This window comes from Mustela lutreola, chromosome 12 (assembly GCF_030435805.1).
Source record: "Mustela lutreola isolate mMusLut2 chromosome 12, mMusLut2.pri, whole genome shotgun sequence".
Taxonomy (NCBI): domain Eukaryota; kingdom Metazoa; phylum Chordata; class Mammalia; order Carnivora; family Mustelidae; genus Mustela; species Mustela lutreola.
The window spans coordinates 20,299,396-20,321,036 of NC_081301.1; the positions used below are offsets into that span (position 1 = coordinate 20,299,396).

The 21,641-nt window shown below is 47.8% G+C and overlaps 3 protein-coding genes across 4 annotated transcripts; 2 read left to right on the forward strand and 1 right to left on the reverse strand.

The window, feature by feature from the left end:
- Nucleotides 1-7: 7 nt before the first annotated feature.
- On the reverse strand, nucleotides 8-2,969 carry LOC131812101 (uncharacterized). The gene is made up of 3 exons (XM_059141218.1): nucleotides 2,780-2,969; nucleotides 1,378-1,803; nucleotides 8-970 (listed from the first exon to the last, which is right to left on the reverse strand). Exons 1-3 carry the CDS (start codon nucleotides 2,967-2,969, stop codon nucleotides 582-584), a joined length of 1,005 nt encoding a protein of 334 aa, XP_058997201.1. The 3' UTR covers nucleotides 8-581.
- Nucleotides 2,970-3,777: 808 nt separating this feature from the next.
- Nucleotides 3,778-6,743, forward strand: LOC131812102 (uncharacterized). Its single transcript, XM_059141219.1, has 3 exons — nucleotides 3,778-3,967; nucleotides 4,946-5,371; nucleotides 5,781-6,743. The coding sequence occupies exons 1-3, from the start codon at nucleotides 3,778-3,780 to the stop codon at nucleotides 6,167-6,169; spliced, it is 1,005 nt and encodes a 334-aa protein (XP_058997202.1). The 3' UTR covers nucleotides 6,170-6,743.
- Nucleotides 6,744-8,079: 1,336 nt separating this feature from the next.
- ZFP37 (ZFP37 zinc finger protein) lies at nucleotides 8,080-20,614 on the forward strand. Of its 2 annotated transcripts, XM_059142604.1 has the most exons (4): nucleotides 8,082-8,338; nucleotides 13,667-13,793; nucleotides 14,238-14,372; nucleotides 18,399-20,614. In XM_059142604.1, the coding sequence occupies exons 1-4, from the start codon at nucleotides 8,162-8,164 to the stop codon at nucleotides 19,943-19,945; spliced, it is 1,986 nt and encodes a 661-aa protein (XP_058998587.1). In that variant the 5' UTR covers nucleotides 8,082-8,161; the 3' UTR covers nucleotides 19,946-20,614. The 2 variants fall into 2 exon arrangements, with proteins under 2 accessions (XP_058998588.1, XP_058998587.1); XM_059142605.1 differs by lacking the exon at nucleotides 14,238-14,372 and having other exon boundaries at nucleotides 8,080-8,338.
- Nucleotides 20,615-21,641: the final 1,027 nt, after the last annotated feature.

Consider the following 21,641-nt stretch of genomic DNA (forward strand, 5'->3'; position numbering starts at 1 on the left):
GGTAGGAATACATTTATTGGAACCCGTGTAAAGGAGGCTTTCCGCAAGGAAGGAAACACGTGGTTTCACTTGGGCCTCAGACACCCTGCGGAGCCCCTCACCCATCCCGTGGCTCGTGGCTCCCCTGTCACAGTAGAAGCCTTGTTAGGGGTTTAAGCTTCTCAAGCTTCGTCCTGAAGAAACCCGGTCTCCAGCAGTCCCCCTCCCCCCAAAAAGGACACGTGTGTTTTATTTTTCGGCTAAAACAGGGATACGCCGAGGGACCAGAAAGCACCAATCCCGTCCCTCCAGCGATCGGAGGCCACCAGAGGCACAGAAGGGTTTCGCTCTGACGGCTCACCCTCGCGGGGTGTCTTCGGGACACCTGGCCGGTGTCATGAGCTGGCGCCGGTGGCCGCGGAGCTGCGGTCCCACAGAAACCCGTTCCGCGCACCCGCGGGTCTGGGCCAGGCTGGTGGCGAGCTGGGGGTGCCGGTGCGCACCGGGCGGCCAGGGACGTCTGTCCCGGCGAGGGGCGCCCTCATCCGACCGGCTCGCGGCAGGGAGGCTCGCCGGCGGGGAGGCGAGCGCGCGGTGCGCCCCTAAGGCTCGGGCTGCGCGGCCAGCAGGGTGTAGAGCCGGGCGGCCGCCCAGTGCAGGGTCGCACCCGCGTGCGCCAGCTGCCAGGCGAGCCAGGCGCGCTGCGAGGCCGAGGGTGGCGTGCGGCGGGAGGGCCCAGGCAGGAAGGCTCCCCCCGGAGCCCGCAGCTCGTCCAGCGCCACCTCCAGCGCGCCCACCCGGCGCCAGAGTCTGCTGGTCACCGCCGCCAGGGGATCGCGCGCCTCCGGCTCCAGGTGGCGGCGGCGGCGCTTCGGGGAGGCGGGACGGGCCTCGCGGCTGTCCGGGCGCCGTCTGCGGCGGGGGGTCCTCACTGGCGATCTGGGCCGGGTCCTCCTGCCCTTGAGGCGCCAAGGAGAGTGGGCAGCAGCACCTGCGCGGGAGAGAGAGGGAAAGGGCTTTTGGTGAGTGCCCAAGGACCGGGGTGGGGGTGTGGGGGGGGAATCGCTTACCCTTCCGGGGCTGGACTGCCCCACTCCCGTGACCGCCCCACCCCCATGACCACCCCATCCACTACGACCCAGCACGCCCCACTCTGGTGGCCCCTTCCAGGATCAGAGGGGAGCCGGCGCCCAGTCTTGCAAGCCTTCTCTCAGCCCCATAGTGTTCTGGGAGCATCTCGCCAGTGGTGGCAGTATCTGTCTCCCCCCCCCCCCACACACACACACCCCACCCAGTGCCTGGATTGGCATGTTCCTCCATCCAACACACACACACACACACACACACACCCCACTAGCTCCATCTCCACCCCTGCAGAGGCCCAGCCCAGACACCTACCTGTTCTGCCAGGACGTCCTTCTCCAGCGCAGTCAGCCTGCTGCTCCTCTCTTCTCCTTTGGGCTGGCCATGGTCCTCCCCCGCCCTGCTCCTCCCACTGTCCATTTTCTCTGTGGGGCTTGTCAAGGGAGCCATCCGGGCTTCTCCATCGCTTGTGCCTGGAGCCCTGGGCCACCTGGCTCTGCCTGGTGATGGCTGTGGGTGGAGAGAGAGGAGAGGAGTGAGTGGTCTGGATTCTAGGCTCCAGAAGACTAGAGGAGGCTCCAAGTCTGACCCTAGTGGCTCCACCCCAAGGCAGGATTCCTTCAGTTCTCCAGGGCCCAGCCTTTTCCACCACTGTGTGTGTGTGTGTGTGTGTGCCTGAGCTGCCCGGCACGCGTGCTCCAGCAGCCCTACCCTCCAGGCCAGATCCCAAGGACGGCTCAGCTGGCAGAGCCCATGACCACAAGCAATCTGACCTTCGCAATCTGACTTTCAGCAGTGGAAGGGTTAAATCTTCCCAGGTGCGAAAATCAGTAAAGGGAAAACTCCTTTAAACTGGGGTCAGGAAGGGCTCCTTGCTGAGTGTGGTGCCTGCTTAAGATTCTCTCTCCCGGGGCACCTGGGTGCCTCAGTGGGCTAAGCCTCTGCCTTTGGCTCAGGTCTTAATCCCAGGGTCCTGAGATCAAGCCCCACCCCATATCGGGCTCTCGGCTCAGAGCGGGGAGCCTGCTTCCCCCTCTCTCTCTGCCTGCCTCTCTGCCTACTTATGATCTCTGTCTGTCAAATAAAAAATAAAAAATCTTTAAAAAAAAAAGGGGGGGATTCTCTCCCCCCCCCCGCCGCTCCCCATCCTCATGCACCTGTGCATGGCCTCTCTCTCAAAATAAAATAAAATAAATAAAAGTAAACATTTTAAAAAGTCATACTAAAATAAAATAAAATGGGGTCTGGAGGCCAGAAGGGGTTGTTCTCACCCCATAGAACTGGAGCTCGATCAGTTGGATCATCAAATAAAAACCCCAGAAGGAAATGATGTACATGGCCTCTCCTACCAGAAACGGATTAGGCCAGCAACTGAGCCCACGAGAAACACTCATCACCTTGAACCCGGCTTTTCTCCCCTGAACTTTCCTTCTAAACAGGCCCACCCAACTTCCTCCTCCTTCTCCATCAAGTAACATTCCTCGGCTCCGTTTGTTGGACTGGCCTGTGGGTTTGCCAGAGCTAACCGGTCCCGAATTGCAACGCCCAGCTAGTCCCTCCAAGAAACCCATTTTTCCTGGTAAAATGACTGACTTTTATTGTTAAGGTTAACGGGGGCCTGCGGCTCTGCCCACCCCAGCCCAGTCTCTTGTGTCTCCCAAACCCTCACAACCATCATGCCAAACCTGTCTGTGCAAAAGAGACGCTGGACCCCTACCTCCTGTGCCCCACGAGCCCTGTCTGGTCTCCACGATGCCGTCCTTCCTCTGGCTTTCACGGGAGCCTGGATCTTCTCCTTTCTCTGCAAAGCACAGGGGTGCCTTGGGGCTCATCCCTTTGTAATTTCTGTGGGAGTGACCTCGGCTCCCTGGGGGCTCCTGGCCAGGCCTCCTGCTCCTCGTAGCCATAGCCACTTCCATTTCAGCCAAGTCTCCTGCCCGAGCCACGCGTCTGAGCCACGCGTCTGAGCCACACGTCTGGACGCGCGAGGACGGGAAAGGCCACTGACCAGGCAGGCAGAGGGCAGGCCTTCTTATACGGTCCCAGGGTCGCCCAGCCCCTCCTCCAACCGGGTCAGTGAGGGACCACACCAAAGCCAGGGAAAGCCAGGGGAGTCCACCAGCCCTCTGCGGGCTCTCGTCCTGAAGCTCTTTGGGGGCTGGTTTCTAATTCAGGCATCTGGGCGAGCCATGCTGAATTAGTGTGGTGTTGGTGTAAAGGACCAGACGATCTTGACCTTTGCTGGACCTGTTGAAGTTGTGATTCATACCTTGACCAACACCGTGCTAATTCAGGCATGTGGGCGAGCCATGGTGATAGACACATAAACACGTGGAACTGTGAAAACAAATACGAGAGAAGCAACCAGAAGCAAACAACAAAAGACTTCACCTTCCTTGAAGTTAGCATGGCACTCAGAGCCGACAGGGTTTGTGGACTGCGGCAGGAAGAGCTCTCAGAAACCAGCCCCGAAGAGCTTCAGGACAAGAGCCCGCGAGGGCTGGTGGACTCCCCTGGCTTCCCCTGGCCTTGGTGTGGTCCCTCACTGACCCGGTTGGAGGAGGGGCTGGGCGACCCTGGGACCGTATAAGAAGGCCTGCCCTCTGCCTGCCTGGTCAGTGGCCTTTCCCATCCTCACGCGTCCAGACGTGTGGCTCAGACGCGTGGCTCAGACGCGTGGCTCGGGCAGGAGACTTGGCTGAAATGGAAGTGGCTATGGCTACGAGGAGCAGGAGGCCTGGCCAGGAGCCCCCAGGGAGCCGAGGTCACTCCCACAGAAATTACAAAGGGATGAGCCCCAAGGCACCCCTGTGCTTTGCAGAGAAAGGAGAAGATCCAGGCTCCCGTGAAAGCCAGAGGAAGGACGGCATCGTGGAGACCAGACAGGGCTCGTGGGGCACAGGAGGTAGGGGTCCAGCGTCTCTTTTGCACAGACAGGTTTGGCATGATGGTTGTGAGGGTTTGGGAGACACAAGAGACTGGGCTGGGGTGGGCAGAGCCGCAGGCCCCCGTTAACCTTAACAATAAAAGTCAGTCATTTTACCAGGAAAAATGGGTTTCTTGGAGGGACTAGCTGGGCGTTGCAATTCGGGACCGGTTAGCTCTGGCAAACCCACAGGCCAGTCCAACAAACGGAGCCGAGGAATGTTACTTGATGGAGAAGGAGGAGGAAGTTGGGTGGGCCTGTTTAGAAGGAAAGTTCAGGGGAGAAAAGCCGGGTTCAAGGTGATGAGTGTTTCTCGTGGGCTCAGTTGCTGGCCTAATCCGTTTCTGGTAGGAGAGGCCATGTACATCATTTCCTTCTGGGGTTTTTATTTGATGATCCAACTGATCGAGCTCCAGTTCTATGGGGTGAGAACAACCCCTTCTGGCCTCCAGACCCCATTTTATTTTATTTTAGTATGACTTTTTAAAATGTTTACTTTTATTTATTTTATTTTATTTTGAGAGAGAGGCCATGCACAGGTGCATGAGGATGGGGAGCGGCGAGGGGGGGGGGAGAGAATCCCCCCCTTTTTTTTTTAAAGATTTTTTATTTTTTATTTGACAGACAGAGATCATAAGTAGGCAGAGAGGCAGGCAGAGAGAGAGGGGGAAGCAGGCTCCCCGCTCTGAGCCGAGAGCCCGATATGGGGTGGGGCTTGATCTCAGGACCCTGGGATTAAGACCTGAGCCAAAGGCAGAGGCTTAGCCCACTGAGGCACCCAGGTGCCCCGGGAGAGAGAATCTTAAGCAGGCACCACACTCAGCAAGGAGCCCTTCCTGACCCCAGTTTAAAGGAGTTTTCCCTTTACTGATTTTCGCACCTGGGAAGATTTAACCCTTCCACTGCTGAAAGTCAGATTGCGAAGGTCAGATTGCTTGTGGTCATGGGCTCTGCCAGCTGAGCCGTCCTTGGGATCTGGCCTGGAGGGTAGGGCTGCTGGAGCACGCGTGCCGGGCAGCTCAGGCACACACACACACACACACACAGTGGTGGAAAAGGCTGGGCCCTGGAGAACTGAAGGAATCCTGCCTTGGGGTGGAGCCACTAGGGTCAGACTTGGAGCCTCCTCTAGTCTTCTGGAGCCTAGAATCCAGACCACTCACTCCTCTCCTCTCTCTCCACCCACAGCCATCACCAGGCAGAGCCAGGTGGCCCAGGGCTCCAGGCACAAGCGATGGAGAAGCCCGGATGGCTCCCTTGACAAGCCCCACAGAGAAAATGGACAGTGGGAGGAGCAGGGCGGGGGAGGACCATGGCCAGCCCAAAGGAGAAGAGAGGAGCAGCAGGCTGACTGCGCTGGAGAAGGACGTCCTGGCAGAACAGGTAGGTGTCTGGGCTGGGCCTCTGCAGGGGTGGAGATGGAGCTAGTGGGGTGTGTGTGTGTGTGTGTGTGTGTGTGTTGGATGGAGGAACATGCCAATCCAGGCACTGGGTGGGGTGTGTGTGTGTGGGGGGGGGGGGGAGACAGATACTGCCACCACTGGCGAGATGCTCCCAGAACACTATGGGGCTGAGAGAAGGCTTGCAAGACTGGGCGCCGGCTCCCCTCTGATCCTGGAAGGGGCCACCAGAGTGGGGCGTGCTGGGTCGTAGTGGATGGGGTGGTCATGGGGGTGGGGCGGTCACGGGAGTGGGGCAGTCCAGCCCCGGAAGGGTAAGCGATTCCCCCCCACACCCCCACCCCGGTCCTTGGGCACTCACCAAAAGCCCTTTCCCTCTCTCTCCCGCGCAGGTGCTGCTGCCCACTCTCCTTGGCGCCTCAAGGGCAGGAGGACCCGGCCCAGATCGCCAGTGAGGACCCCCCGCCGCAGACGGCGCCCGGACAGCCGCGAGGCCCGTCCCGCCTCCCCGAAGCGCCGCCGCCGCCACCTGGAGCCGGAGGCGCGCGATCCCCTGGCGGCGGTGACCAGCAGACTCTGGCGCCGGGTGGGCGCGCTGGAGGTGGCGCTGGACGAGCTGCGGGCTCCGGGGGGAGCCTTCCTGCCTGGGCCCTCCCGCCGCACGCCACCCTCGGCCTCGCAGCGCGCCTGGCTCGCCTGGCAGCTGGCGCACGCGGGTGCGACCCTGCACTGGGCGGCCGCCCGGCTCTACACCCTGCTGGCCGCGCAGCCCGAGCCTTAGGGGCGCACCGCGCGCTCGCCTCCCCGCCGGCGAGCCTCCCTGCCGCGAGCCGGTCGGATGAGGGCGCCCCTCGCCGGGACAGACGTCCCTGGCCGCCCGGTGCGCACCGGCACCCCCAGCTCGCCACCAGCCTGGCCCAGACCCGCGGGTGCGCGGAACGGGTTTCTGTGGGACCGCAGCTCCGCGGCCACCGGCGCCAGCTCATGACACCGGCCAGGTGTCCCGAAGACACCCCGCGAGGGTGAGCCGTCAGAGCGAAACCCTTCTGTGCCTCTGGTGGCCTCCGATCGCTGGAGGGACGGGATTGGTGCTTTCTGGTCCCTCGGCGTATCCCTGTTTTAGCCGAAAAATAAAACACACGTGTCCTTTTTGGGGGGAGGGGGACTGCTGGAGACCGGGTTTCTTCAGGACGAAGCTTGAGAAGCTTAAACCCCTAACAAGGCTTCTACTGTGACAGGGGAGCCACGAGCCACGGGATGGGTGAGGGGCTCCGCAGGGTGTCTGAGGCCCAAGTGAAACCACGTGTTTCCTTCCTTGCGGAAAGCCTCCTTTACACGGGTTCCAATAAATGTATTCCTACCTCAAACCTTGGCTGCTGCGACTGTGTATTCTGAAGGTCTCTTGAATCGTTCGTTCGTTCATCTTTGGTTCTCCTATTTCGGGGCTGCACTGTACGAACATTAAGGAGATTTTATCGGCAATCCTAGAGCGCCCGGTGGTGTCAGCGCACACATCACAAAACCGTCCACAGATGGATCACACACCCGTATAACGAGCGCTCCACTCGAGACATAGGGTGCTTCTAGTTCTCCACTTTGCAATCCTTACACCACCCAAGGTCAGCTCTTCTTTGAAGGAATTCCTTCGGAGGGAGGAGCTTTACAAGCCCCATGCTCCACTTACCTGCGTAGTCATAAGGTTTCCTACCTGCGTGGCACACCACTCCCTGGCTCTTCCCCCATCTCTCACTCAGAGTTAAAGAGAGGGATGTACCTGGGTGATGTGGGATGGGCACAGGGCGAGAGCCCTGCGATGAGAACTTTGAGAGTCGAGGTCCTTGCCACAGAAAATGCGGAGGCATTGCCTGCAAGGGAAACCTGTCTCTTGGAGAGGAAAGAGAAGGGTGAGGACCCTAGAAAGAATGGAGGAGCAGAGGCCTGTGAATTCCCAGGAGTCTCTCCGTGGAGATCAGGAAGCTTCCATGTTCTTCTGGCTGAGGGTGAGGGTGAGGGCTGGGAGGTGCTCTGGCCTTGGCTCATGCAATTCCTTGGACCTGAAACGCTGTCTAAGTCCACCCTTGTTCATCTTTCTGCTATTGGGCAAAGTTTCGGAATTGCTCAGAGTAGATCACGATCTCTCCTGGCGCTCTGCGTATTTCCTAGAAGCACGTTGCATCGTTATAATTGTCCATTTCCCGTGTGTGCTTATTTGAAGAATAGTGGTGTCCTCCCCTGGATCCACAGGTGCCTGAAGGTAGGGGGTGTGTGTCACTTTTTCTCGTTACTGCATCCACTATGCCTGCCATAGTTCCTGGGATATAGCAGATGTGCAGGAAGTACTTAGGGAGTTTTGAAGTGGTGAATAAGTGCTCTTTCCCTATAAAACAATGGTGTCTACACGATCGGGCTTTTTCTCCTTCGTCCCTCAATCTTTCTTTCTATTCCGGCTGCCTCGAGTCCTTGCTGGACATCATGCTTGCGGATTTCCCGGCAGCGGGATGCAGTGACCAATTCGGAGAGGAAACTCCAACTTCTGCCTTTGTGTGGCCAAGCCCCTGGGCGTCGGGCACCGTGAGGCACGGTGCAGTGAGGAACTGAGCACCTTTTCCGCCGGCTCGCAGCTCACCCCTCAGGACCCTCCACGGAACCCCCCACCCGCCCCCCCCTCCACCGGCCACCTGCCTGCGCGCCGGCTGGGAGCGCGGACCCCCGCTGTACGGCGGAGCCTCGGTCAAGATGGCCGCGCCCGGCCGCGATACCCAGGGGCGCCGCCATGGCAGCCGCGGGACCCGCTGAGGCCGCTCTTCCAGCCGCCGCCATGTCGGCCTCCGCCTGCGAGCGGATCCTCACAAAGCGGGAGAGCCTGGGCGGGAGGAAGAGCGCAGGGAAAGTCGAAGGGGCCGGGTGTCCTGCGGAGATGGCTGTGTCCGAGCCGGCGGGCAGCGCCGCGGTGAGCGCGATCGCGGGGCGGGGCGGCCTGGTGGTCGGAGGTGGTCTAATGGGGGGGGTCGGTGATTGGAGGGTGACTGTAGTCTCTGAGAGGAGCGATTTGGGAATTGGAGACGATTCTGGAGGGCCTTCTGGCGGAGGAGGGGTCGTCTGCGCTCTGGGGGGGATCTGTAGGGCAGTGATGGGGGCCCTGCGGGGTCCGCGGGTGCTACAGGTTATGGTTAATCCGTGTTCGGGGAGATCTGCGGTGACAGGGATGCGGGGAGTCTGCGGCACTCACGGAAAGGCCAGAGTCTGGAAGGCTCTGGGGATCGGAAATAGGGGCTTTGTGGTGTGTCAGAGACTGGGGAGGTGTGTGGCAGCTTGTGGTCTGTGGGAGCCAAGCGACTCTGGTGCCTGTGGTAGTTAAGAGATTGGATTGTCCCTGTGTGTGTGCAGAGGTGCAGGGAGGTCCATTAGGAGTTTATCACAATAGTTAAGAGATGGTGATGGTTTAGGATAGGGAAATGCAGGGAAATGAAAAATCAGATCCAGAATACATCTGGAGATGAGCCAGTAAGACTTACTGACGAGTTGATATGAGACATGGGGGTGGAGAAGAATCGACTTACATCTTGACTTTCGGCTTGAGGCACTGGATAAAGGGGTTTCCCTTTTCTGGAAAAGGATTGTATTGGAGACAACCAGATTTGGTGGATATAAATGGGAGCCAGAGTTGGATGACCGTGGTTCTGTTTTGGCCAAGTCAAGATGGCTATTACATGTCCAAGGAGAGTGAGTAGTTGTTAAATGTATGAATCTAGAACTTAGAAGAGATTTGGGCTAGAGAATCCATATGTGAAAGGCTTCAGCATAGAGATGGTATTTAAAGCCACGAGATTGGATGAGATCACTAAGGAAGGGAAGGCAGCTATAGAAAAAAAGTGGGACCAAGGACAGATCTCAGACATTTAGAGGTTTGGTAGAGGAGGGGACGGGAGGGGAAGGAGAATGAGGAGTAGTAGCCACTGAGATAGGATGAAAAATGTAAATGTGGTGTCAAAGAAGTATAAAGAAGAAAACTTTTCAAGACAATGGGAGTTGTGTTGTCACCATTGTGTCATATGCTCTTGTGAGTCCCAGACATGTGACTGCAAAGATTTGAGTTTGGTGAGATGTAGCTCAATGGTTATTTTGATTGATTAGAGCTTTTTCAGTGGAGTGATAGGGATAAAATCCTGGTGGAATAAGTTGAAAGAATGGAGGTAATGAAGTAAAGACAGCAGGTGTAGACCACACCAGGAATTTTGCTGGTAAAGGGAGCAAACACACTGACATTACATGTGACATAAGATTAAGAAATGGTTTTCACTAGATGAATTGACATTAAAACAACTTTGTATGTCAGTAGGAATGATTGAGTAGAAAGGGAAAAATAGGTGGTAAAAAAGAGAAAAGAGGTTAATTGCAGAGGGTGAATTCCTTGAGAAGGCTGTTGGGGTTGGGATCTAGAGCATAAGTGGAGGAACTGGCTTTAGGCAAGAGAAGGGACACTAACTCCATTTTAATAGAAAAGAGACAATGATAGGGGTTTTGGAAACAGATTGGTGGAATTGGTGGTAACAAGGCAAGGTAGTGCTTGTCCATTTATACTTTCTCTTTGAAAGTATATTTGAAAGTGAATCTGTCAGCTGAGAATGGGAAAGTAGCAGATTCTGGAGATTTCAAAGAGAAAGAGGAGAATGTTTGGAATAACCATCTTGGAAAGAGGAACAGGAAACTCTCAGTATTGGATACCCATTTGCAATACGTGTTATAAACCTGAAGTGGGTCCAGGCAACTCAGTTGTTTGATTTTTCTCTCTTGGAATGTTCAGCTGCAAGGTTGCAGGCAGAGATTAAGAGGAGAGTTGAGTTTGATTGAGTTTGAGGCTTTGCTAGGTAAGTACAGTGGAGAAGAAAACGGGCAAGGAAGTTAAAGCTGTTTTCCATGGAGTGCATATGGTGTTAGAACAAAGAATCTAGGCAAGAGAAGAGAGAAGAAAAGTAAGGCCATGTGGTGATGGAAGATTGTGGAAAAGTGGTTAGGATCAATGGCTTATGGGGTCTGAATGCTTTTGGAGAATTATTGGCATGGAAGTAGTAGAGGACGTAGGCTGGCAGCATGGGAAACAATAGTTGGGGATAGAATGTTTTCAGTAAAGCGGGGCTGCCATGGTACGTGGCAAGGTTTAAGGAATGGATGGCTGATGAGCAGGTGGCTGAGTCTGGGAGTGAGAAAATCTTTTGGAGTCAGGAAAGAGAAAGGCTAGGCTGTGGAATGGTTCCTCTACATTGATGTAGCGCGAGTGCCGGAGCTGGAATGAAGAGGAACGTGATAGTCAAGTTTTCAGTGAACAAGGAAGAAAGACTGTGCACAAAAGTTGACCAAAGTGTCCCCAAAGAGCATCCTTAGAAAAACCTGCTTGCAAGGTTGACCTTTGGCTGATGTCTGAGAGCTTAGACTTCAGAAGGCATCCCATCATTTCCAGAAATGATAAAAGTGTCTCACTGTGCCTAAACTAGGTCAACAATGTGGTTTATGCCGAGCTCCTGACTTCCTTCTGGACATCTAAGATCTTAGTGGGTGCCTATGAGTGCCACTGAGTCTCCATGTCCTTCCTTGGGAAACATTTCACGCATGTTCTTACAACTTACGTCTGGAGGAATCAAGTATGTCCTGTGTGACTCAGATACTTGTGTCTGGTTTCTGTAGACTTTACCCCACCCACCATTTCCTTAGCCATTTTCTTTTTCTTTAAAGATTTTATTTATTCATTTGTCAGAGAGAGAGAGAGAGCATACAAGCAGGCAGAGGCAGAGAGAGAAGCAGGCTCCCCACCAAGCAAGGAGCCCGATGCGGGATTCGATCCCAGGAGCTGGGATCATGACCTGAGCTGAAGGCAGCTGCTTAACCCAGTGAGCCACCCAGGCATCCCTCCTTAGCTGGTTTTGCTGTGTGTTCCTTTGCTGTACTAAATCATAGCTACGGGTACAACTATATGCTGAGTTCTGTGGGTTTGCCTAGTGAATCATTCAACCAGAGGATTAATGGTTTAAAATCTTGTGATATTCATTTTTTTTTAAAGATTTTATTTATTTATTTGACAGACAGAGATCACAAGTAGGCATAGTAGCAGGCAGAGAGAGGAGGAAGCAGGCTCCCCACGGAGCAGAGAGCTCAATGCAGGGCTCTCCCAGGACCCTGGGATCATGACCTGAGCCGAAGGCAGAGGCTTTAACCTACTGAGCCACCCAGGTGCCCCATAAAATCTCGTGATATTCTAAACATGATAGGGATTTTGAAAGATGTATGAAAAATGGTTGAAAGTCATCATTTACCTCATCTTCAAGCCCTGAGGTACAGGAGTCATGGTTGGGCTGCAACAAACAACCTCGGCTAGGGAACCTTGTAAGGAAGCAGTGTTCTCAGGAGACGGGTAGATTTCAGGTAAAGCGAGCAGGTGAAGACAATGGCCGAAGAGGTTGAAGGCATAGTGCAGTGATTAGGGTTTCTGTAAAGGCCACTGTTGGTGGAGTTCTGTTGGTGTCAGTGATTGGGGATTGGTAGGATAGGGGTTTGGGGTCATATCAGAGATAGACTGTGTTCCATGGGTATCAGTATTTGAAGGACCCCTGGGAATATGTGATTGGAATGTTTGGGGAGTGATTGGGGGAAATCTGTTGCTGTCAGTGATCGGCAAGTTTGTTGGGATCAGTCATTTGGAATTAACGCCAGTGATTGGGAGGCCAGTGGCAATCAATAAGGGGGCTTATTAGAAATCAATGACTGGAGGTCTGTAGAGGTTACAGATTGTTGACATACGGCAGCTAATTGATTGGTGGCTTATGGAGGTGGGGGTCATTTTTCAATGTGAGATAAATATGTTTGAATGTGTATTTCTTGGTGGCAAAATTCTACAGTACCTGGGTCATCCTTCTCTCACCTGCCTAATACGAAGAGAATCTTTAGGGCGCCTGGGTGGCTCAGTGGCTTAAGCCTCTGCCTTCAGCCCGGGGTTGTGATCTCAGGGTCCTGGGATCAGGTCCCGCATCCGGCTCTCTGCTTGGCAGGGAGCCTGCTTCCTCCTCTCTCTCTCTCTGCCTACTTGTGATCTCTCCCTGTCAAATAAATAAATAAAAATCTTAAAAAAAAAAAAAAAAAGAAGAGTATCTTTAACAGGCTTTAATTTCTCCCTCATCCCCCACCCCTACCAGTTGTAGTCCTGCTTATTTTTCTTACATCACACCTCTTGATTTTAAGGATACTTTTGTAACAGTTGTACAAGAACATTATCAAGTTACTTGGATATAACTAGACATTTGACAGGTTTTATTATTCATCTTTCTTTCTTGTATATTTCATCTTTCCCAATATTGAAATCTTTATTCTAATGCACTTTTCCTTTAAAAAAAAATCATTGCTTTTCTCCTCCTCCTCCTCTTCTGTGTCCCTGTCCTTTTCTTTATTTCTTTTTTTCCCCCTTCTCTTTATTTATAAAGCACAAAGGCGATAGACTTTCTGCATCCTTACATGCCTAAAATATGTTATTTTTGGTTCCAAACATGAATGATCTTTTGGCTGGTTATAAAAATCAAGGGTCTTGATTCTACCTCACAACTCTAGTCCGTAGTAGTCTTTGGTTCTAGAAGAAAAGATAAAGACTAATTCTTTTGTTTTTGGTAATTTTCTTTCTCTCTGATAATTGTATAATTTTTTTATCCTCTTAAATAAACAAATTTGCCAATGGGACTGTCATTTGGGGGCCGCTACAACAAAGTACTATTGACTGGGTAGCTTCTAAACAGCAGAAAATTATTTCTGACAATTCTGAAGGCTCTAAGTCCCAAGATCAGGGTGCCAGCATGGTTGGGATCTGGTGAGACCTTCTGCCAGGTTACAGATTTTTTGTTGTATCCTCACTTGGCAGAGAGAACAGAGAGGAAGCAAGCAGTCTTATGACTCTTATAAGGGTATTAATCCCATTCACAGAGACTCCACCGGCATGCTCATCTAATTCTAATTACTTCCCACAGGCCCTATCTCCTAATGCCATCACATTGGAGGGTAGGGTTTCAACATATGAATTTTGGGGATACACAGATATTCAGTCCTTAACAGGGACAGTTCTTAAAATGATCTTTGTTTCTCAAAAAAAAAAAAAAATGCAGATGTGGGTGAAGAATTAGTATCCTATATAATAGTATGATCAACACTGAATGGTTGAGGTAAGAGCAAGTCATTATTATCTCGTGCAAATCACCCATTAATGTGGATAACATTAGACTGAATAGGAATATTGCTATTACAGGGATCGGTAACATTCAAAGATGTGACTATGGCCTTTACCCAGAAGGAGTGGGAGCGACTAGATCCTGCTCAGAGGGACCTATATAAGGATGTGATGCTGGAGAACTACAGCAACCTTGCCTCAATGGGTAAGGACAATTCTTTCATAATTCAAAATGTGGCCACTGTAGTACCTTCTCTCTAAAGTTCTTGATAAGTTTGGCCTTGATTATTATGAATTGAAGAGTTTTAATCCCTTTGGGTATGAGGCAGGATATTTGTGCCCCTGTCTCCAAAATGGAAGGTCTACTTAGATGGGGTACATGAGCAATCACATTGTGAAATTTCAGAAGCCATATATTCTCTCCCTCCCTCCCTCCCCTCTCTTTCCTCTCCTCTCTCGCCTCTCCTCTTGGAAGCCATAAAATATATATATATATATATATATATATATATATATATATATATATATTTTTTTTTTTTTTTTTTCCTTCTTCTTTATCCTCTCAGGGTTCTGAAGTCCAGATATTAGGGCTTGACTTCTGGGATGTTTGTTTTCCTAACACTCAATTTTTGCCATTTCTTATGAGCAGGGTTTCAAGCTCCCAAACCAGACATGATCTCCAAGCTGGAAAAAGGAGAAGAGCCGTGGTTGGGGAAGGGCAAAAGACCCAGACAGGGCGGTCCCAGTGAAATAGCAAGACCCAAGCAAACAAGAACCAATGGAAGTAAGTTTCTAGTTTTTTGGTGATCCTTTGGAGTTCTTCAATGAATAATTTATTTTTAAAATCTTCTTCAAGGTCCCATACCCTTTTTTCTTAACTGGGAGTGGCAGTTGAAAAATAAGAGAATTTCTTGGGGAGGAAGAGTTCAAACTACAAAGGTAGATTCTAATCTCTCTTCCATCTACAAACCTCTTCACGTGTGAGGCTGAGGTTCATTTTAGTTGTAAACCAGTGCTACTCATGGGAGTTAGCTTATACTGCTTGTATCGGTTAGCTTAGGCTAAGTTATGCTCTATTAAGGAATGACCCCTAAATCTTAGTGGCTTCCAACAAGAAAGATTTGTTTCTTGTTCACTCTGTAGCCTTATCCCACATAATCCTTTGGCCCTATACTGAAAGAATGGTCCCTATTTGGCAAATTCTGGTTTCATGGCAAAAGGAAAGGAGAATGAGTAGAACCACTCTTTTTACACCGCTGATTGGAAGTGGTCCATAATCCCTTTCAGTTCACATTTCATTGGTTAATTGGTTAGAGCAGATCACCTGGCTTCTGTTAAGTTCAGCAGGGTAGGAATCCTCCCCCTTCCAGAGGGAGGATTCAAGGGACAATGGGTCTGGGAGGTACAGTCTTTCCACAGGGAACAGTAATCCAGTCTGCCACACCATTTGTATTGTGGTAGGAAAAAAGGGAAAAACCAGAGCTCTGAACCTCTGGTAGCAGCCCCCGAGATGCCTAACTGACCCTTCCTTATTAATTGTCTGTCCTCATCCATGCTGTCCATCACTAAGCTTCCAGAAGGAACAGTTCTCAGAATCCCATTACTGCTTGCCTTATTTAAAGCAGAGTTGTTTTTTATTTTATTCTTTTCCCCCAATATCCTCAGTGTTTTCCCTTCATCACTCAAACTCTGGGACTCCATGGTATCACGTTTCTCTCCTTAAGTGTTCAAACCTTCTTAGATCCATCCTCTTACCAAATCTCTTGGCATGATTCTCCCCTGCCTTTAATTACTTTCCATGTCCCTCCTTTTCACTGTGAAATGCTCTAACCCCGTAGTGCATCATTATTTCCATTTACTCATTAACCTGTGCAGTCAACTCCCACAGAATTCATGCCTATATGTGAATTTCTGGCTTTATAGTAACCACTGCTTACCTTTCAGTGCATATTTTGGTAGTTTCAGTCCGCATGAAATTCTTGCCTACCTGGCTTGAATTCTACCGCTTGAATCTGGCCTTCTCTTCTAAGTGCTTCTTTACATTTATTTCACCAGATTCTCTGCCTTCTCACTTTGCTGAAGTGTTCCTAAGGTTTTGTCTTCTACTCTGTGTTCCTTTTTTTTTTTTTTTTTCCCTATTGTATTTCCCTCAAAAGAATCAAGATGTTTATCGTACCCTGGTGAGTTTTAAGGTAAATTGATCTTGTCCAGATAAACCTCCAGTTTCTTCATGTTGCACTCATATTTTACCTGCTTACAGGAAAGCCCAGTCTCACAGTATCAGAAATGGAAAGCTTTGTCTTCCTGTCTTTCGGTGTAAATTAGAGCTTCCTTTCACCTTCCCTATTTTTATCAGAGTCTGCTTTGAGTTGAGGCCTGTCTACCTCAGAATTCCTGTGAATCTCTGCCTTCTCTTTTACTGTTCTCTCCTCAGCTCCTGGGTTGTTTTCTTCAGTTCTCAGACATCACTCAAATCAGGTGTATATTATCTCATACCTGAATTGCTCCAATTCTTAAGCCGATTTGTCAGATCCATTTTTTTAAAAACAATTCATCTTGGATGTTGCCACCAAATATTAAAATATTCAGTTATTATTTATATCACAATAGTCCCCCCAAAAGCAGAATGTTTATAGTATATATTTAAGTGTCCAAGTGTCCTCTGAATGTTCTGGGACTCTATGAGTTTCCCAAAACCAGAGGGACTAGTCCTTCAAATGACAAATGAAGAGACCTCGTGGAGTTTTGATTCATCCATTAGTGGCTCCAATTTTGGCTGTGTTCACTTTTCTTTCCAATACTCGGTGTTACAACTAAAAAATAGTCCTGGTAGTCATCTAATAGATCTTTGTCATTGCTGCAGTAACTTTCTTCTTGGTTCAGGTTCTTAGATAGTACTTGGAGTTTCTTCAAAGAAAGGCTATTCTATTCCCTCCAATGATTGGCTGAGTCTAGTGAGCAATACACATCAGTTTCTGAAGTTAGTCATTTTAGCTTAAAATTCGCGTTTTAGTTGTTGTCTCAGATTCAGGAAAAGCTTACAGCCTTAAACCCATGCTTTGTCAGACCCAACTCTCCTAATATTACCTTATTAGTATACCATTTCACTAGTTCAGTATCCTCTCCACCCCCCACGGTAAATGTCTCTCATAGTGCTTTATATATTTTCATGTTGGCCAATCTCCATGATTATAAGGGGTTCTTATAATGTTGCACCTCAAGAGGAAAGGTTTGAGTTTTGGTCCCTTTCTTCCTAGAAAGAGATTTGCCTCTATTTTTTCCAGCATCCTTGGGCATTGGAAGATGCCGCCTTTGTCATGCTCTTGTTATATTCTTTCCCCCCAAATGCTTGCATCACTTAAAATTTCCTAAATGGAAAAGCAGCTGGCAACTCTACTTCTTCCTACTCTATCTATACTATATATCTATACTTACAAAAATTGATCTTCTACTCCATGGGAACTAATCTCTTAAGAGTTCTTGATGAAAGGAATAGTATTTCCTGGCTATGTTGAAATACCATAACTCTTTTCTGTTTGATCCCAGTTTTCACTTTCATGTAATGTTCCTTTATGACCTAGGCAGATATTTAATTTCTCTCTCTCTCTATTTCTTGGAGACTCATATCGGCTTTTCTCGTGTCTGTTTAATTCCCACCCTAAAGATTTTTTCTGCTTTTTCATACATATAACTGAAAAAAGTCACCTCAAAATGGTAATCTCAACTCTTTAAGTTTTTAGATTTTTACACATATAGTATCCATACCTAGCTAAAAGAACTCTTTGAATTTCAGTTCTAAATTCTTAGGAGAGAGAATATTATTGGTCTAGGTAGGGCTTTTTGTTTACCACCGACCAGTCAATTGTTTTCAACCAGGGGTTGGATCATATGGTTCACACGTGGTTGCTGCCATATGTCAGTGTGGGTGTGGTGGTCTCAGAGAAGGAAGACACACACTGGGAAGATATCTTAAAATATGTCACTGTATAATGTATGGAGGGAAGGATGTGAGCAATCATTTAAAGTTGGGAATCAGTTTAAAGTTGATAATTAGTGGGGTGCCTGGGTGGCCCAGTGGGTTAAGCCTCTGCCTTTGGCCACAGGGTCCTGGGATCAAGCCCCACATCAGGCTGTCTGCTCAACAGGGAGCCTGCTTTTCCCTCTCTCTCTGCCTGCCTCTCTGCCTACTTGTGAGCTCTCTTTCTGTAGCAAATAAATAAATAAAAATTATTTTTAAAAATTGATAATTGGTAATTCGTAGAGTGAGCTGGCAGAAACAAAGGTATGCTCCATACTTCCATAAGAGGAGGAAGGCTCTTAGTGGACACCATGGTTTGAGCCAGGTGTGTCTCCGATGGTGACCATGGAGAGTTGAATTAATATAGTAAGGCTGTGGGAGCCAAATACTATGGATGGACTGGCTGTTATCAAAGCTGGGATGCTTGGGCTGAGAAGAAACCTCAAAAAATATTAACTACAATCACAAACTCTTTTAACTTCATCTGTTACCTAGTGACTGTTCCTTATGTTTATTCCACCCCCACCCAATCCCATGCTGCAAGGTCATAATTATGATCAGGCAAAGTTTTATATAATTACTATTGTCAATTAACTTTTCTTGTTTTTCCCACAACACTTTCCCCTCAAGTCCAAGAAGTTAGGGCCATTTGCACTTGATATTTCACTCACTTTGGGATACTAAGCTTGAGTAAAGATGCAGCCCCACAATAGGGCTTTTCTTTTATAATTTATATTCCAGTATATGAGAGGACAAAGATTCACAAGAATGTCTTATTGAATTCCATTTTAGATGAAGTCCAGCAAGGTAATGACCAGCTAGAGAACCACCAGGAATCTCAAAACAAACTCTGTAAGGAAGTTGCATTCAAGAGAAAAGGTCTGACTAAGAAGAAAGGCCATGAATGTAGTTCACTGGGGGAAAAAAGTGTGAGTACAAAACATGTTCCGTCAAAAAAAAGGCTTAAATTTGATTCACATGGAAAGAGTTTGAAACAGAATTCAGATTTACCTGGTCATATAAGAAACTATGCAAAAAAGAAACCTAATGTAGCTAAAGAGCCCAAGAAATCATTCAGCCATAGCTTACCTGATACAAAGAAAGTCAAAAATCAAGCTGGAAAGAAACAAAAATTATCCAACCATAGCTTATCTGATAAGCATGACAAAACTCAAGCTGGCAAGAAACATGAGAAATTAGCTCATCATAGCTTATCCGATACTAAACGGGACAGAATTCAAACTGGAGAGAAACATGAGAAATCATCCAGCCATAGCTCATCTCCTACTAAGTGTGACAAAACTCAAGCTAAAGCAAAACCCTACGAATGTAATCAATGTGGGAAGGTTCTCAGCCATAAACAAGGACTCATTGACCATCAGAGAATTCATACTGGAGAGAAACCCTATGAATGTAATGAATGTGGGATAGCCTTTAGCCAAAAGTCACACCTCATTGTACATCAAAGAACTCACACTGGAGAAAAACCATATGAATGTATTCAGTGTGGCAAAGCCCACAGTCATAAACATGCTCTCACTGACCATCTGAGAGTTCATACTGGGGAAAAACCCTATAAATGTACTGAATGTGGGAAAACCTTTAGACACAGCTCAAACCTTATTCAACATGTGAGATCTCATACAGGTGAGAAGCCCTATGAATGTAAGGAATGTGGAAAATCCTTTAGATATAACTCATCTCTTACAGAGCATGTGAGAACTCATACAGGGGAAATACCATATGAATGTAATGAATGTGGAAAGGCTTTTAAGTATAGCTCATCTCTTACTAAACATATGAGAATTCATACAGGTGAGAAGCCCTTTGAATGTAATGAATGTGGGAAAGCTTTCAGCAAGAAGTCACACCTCATTATACATCAAAGAACTCATACTAAGGAGAAGCCCTATAAATGCAATGAATGTGGAAAAGCATTTGGACATAGCTCTTCTCTTACTTACCACATGAGAACTCATACAGGTGAAAGTCCTTTTGAATGTGGTCAATGTGGGAAGGCCTTCAAACAGATTGAAGGCCTTACTCAACATCAGAGAGTTCACACTGGGGAGAAACCCTTTGAATGTAAGGAATGTGGGAAAGCTTTTAGCCAAAAGTCGCACCTCATTGTACATCAGAGAACTCATACTGGGGAGAAACCTTTTGAATGTAATGAATGTGGAAAGGCTTTCAATGTGAAGTCACAGCTTGTTATACATCAGAGATCCCACACTGGAGAGAAACCCTACGAATGTAATGAATGTGGAAAAGCTTTCAAACAAAATGCATCCCTTACCAAACATGTGAAAACTCATTCAGAAGAAAAATCTCATGAGTGAACTAAACGTGGGAAATCAAATGAAATGCATCCCTTACCAAACACGTGAAAACTCATTCAGAAGAAAATCTCATGAGTAAAATAAATGTGGGAAATCTTTTAATTCAAGCTAAAGGTTTTATTTAACCTTAGTAGGATTCTGAATTTTAAGGATGTTAGAAAGCATTTAATCAGAAGTCACACCTAATTACACCTGAGAGAATTTGAAAGTGAATCTTATGTAGTAGCAATGGATGATACCAACCTTTTATAAAAAAAACATTGTTTTAAAAATAATCATTAATTATTTATATATTCAGACCCAAATATAAAGCTTTAAAAATCATTAATTAGCTGAAAAATCAGAGCAATAGAGAAACAAATTACATATGCTGACAATTCCTAAGTTGCTTGAGTGGATGTACATATATGAGAATTGAATTTGCATATCTGTTAATTTCCATGTATAAGTGTGTCTGGCCACTGGTATGAGCCTCATCTTTGATATTATCACCTAACCCTTTTTTAATGTCTTGTTAGCTTCTACATCAGCTGGAAAGTTTCTAAGAGTTATTTATGTAAAAAATAGTAACACAAAATTAAGAAAAAAATAAAAGCCACTGAGGATAGGGACATCATTCTCTACCAGCACCAGTGTATTGTTAAGTGAAAAAAGCAGTTGCTGAACTGTGTGTATGTACAAAAGGGGTGTTTACCTGTCCTCTCTATGTATGTTTGTACATATGTATGTATACATATATTTGTATGTGAATAGACTTGGTTTGAAAAAATATAGAAGAAAGTTTATAGTGGTTGTCATGAACAAAAGAGTACAGGAGTGGGGACTAGGAGGAGACCTCCTTTTTATTATATACTGCTGGAATTTTTAAATAATGTACATGGGTTATTTTCACAATTAAAATCTTTTTAATATGCATACATCAACACTGATTAATATTTTCACTGAGCTCACTCCGTGGTGGTGTTTGATGAAGTGTCTATGCCTGTTATGAAGGGTGATGAATCTGAGGATGTGCTACTAAACTTGGTATTGAATTCACAAAGACTTTTCCTATCCAACACTCATCTTTTTATTAAAATAATGAATTGCAATTGTAATTTAGCACTGTGTTTCTTCTATATGCCACATTTTTTAAAAGATATGTTGTGATTGCAGGTGAATGAAAGTGATTTTCTGAACAGTCACTCCTTTTTATCACTTATTCAGAGTACTTATATATAAACCCCTCAATCTAGGATTTCAAATGTGTTGCAAGAAATGCCACTGTGTCCTGTTTTTGTTCAATAGCAGACATTGTTAATGGATCACTGCACTTTTTTCTGAGTGAACCTAAACTTGACCTCAGAGTCACTCCTAAGCATGTATTCCAAAACGTACTGTGAATCAATTTGGGTTTCCAGATGAGAACTATTTTCTACTGCATACCTATTTACTATTATTACTTTTTAACCTCATAAGTCATGGATAAAAAAATACAACTGAATTGTTTTTGAATTGTTACACTAAAAACAGTGACATAAGGACAAAAATGGTTTTGTTATGTAAGGTAATAATATTTGGCATGCATGTCTCCTTTTACATTTTCACAGTACATTCACTACATTACCTCATTTGTTCTTCAGAATAAACATATGGGTCAATAAGCAAGCCTTTTCTAGTGATCAATTCTGCTCAATAAATATTTCACCTGGATACT

What these genes read in the sequence shown, in the direction of transcription:
- LOC131812102 (XM_059141219.1), top strand. Translation starts at nt 3,778, where the DNA reads ATGGCTACGAGGAGCAGGAGGCCTGGCCAGGAGCCCCCAGGGAGCCGA. An exon ending in GGGCTCGTGGGGCACAGGAG is followed by an intron (nt 3,968 to 4,945) that starts GTAGGGGTCCAG and finishes GGGCTCTGCCAG; the next exon opens with CTGAGCCGTCCTTGGGATCT. An exon ending in AGGACGTCCTGGCAGAACAG is followed by an intron (nt 5,372 to 5,780) that starts GTAGGTGTCTGG and finishes TCTCCCGCGCAG; the next exon opens with GTGCTGCTGCCCACTCTCCT.
- ZFP37 (XM_059142604.1), top strand. Translation starts at nt 8,162, where the DNA reads ATGGCAGCCGCGGGACCCGCTGAGGCCGCTCTTCCAGCCGCCGCCATG. An exon ending in AGCCGGCGGGCAGCGCCGCG is followed by an intron (nt 8,339 to 13,666) that starts GTGAGCGCGATC and finishes TTGCTATTACAG; the next exon opens with GGATCGGTAACATTCAAAGA. An exon ending in GCAAACAAGAACCAATGGAA is followed by an intron (nt 14,373 to 18,398) that starts GTAAGTTTCTAG and finishes ATTCCATTTTAG; the next exon opens with ATGAAGTCCAGCAAGGTAAT.
- LOC131812101 (XM_059141218.1), bottom strand. Translation starts at nt 2,969, where the DNA reads ATGGCTACGAGGAGCAGGAGGCCTGGCCAGGAGCCCCCAGGGAGCCGA. An exon ending in GGGCTCGTGGGGCACAGGAG is followed by an intron (nt 1,804 to 2,779) that starts GTAGGGGTCCAG and finishes GGGCTCTGCCAG; the next exon opens with CTGAGCCGTCCTTGGGATCT. An exon ending in AGGACGTCCTGGCAGAACAG is followed by an intron (nt 971 to 1,377) that starts GTAGGTGTCTGG and finishes TCTCCCGCGCAG; the next exon opens with GTGCTGCTGCCCACTCTCCT.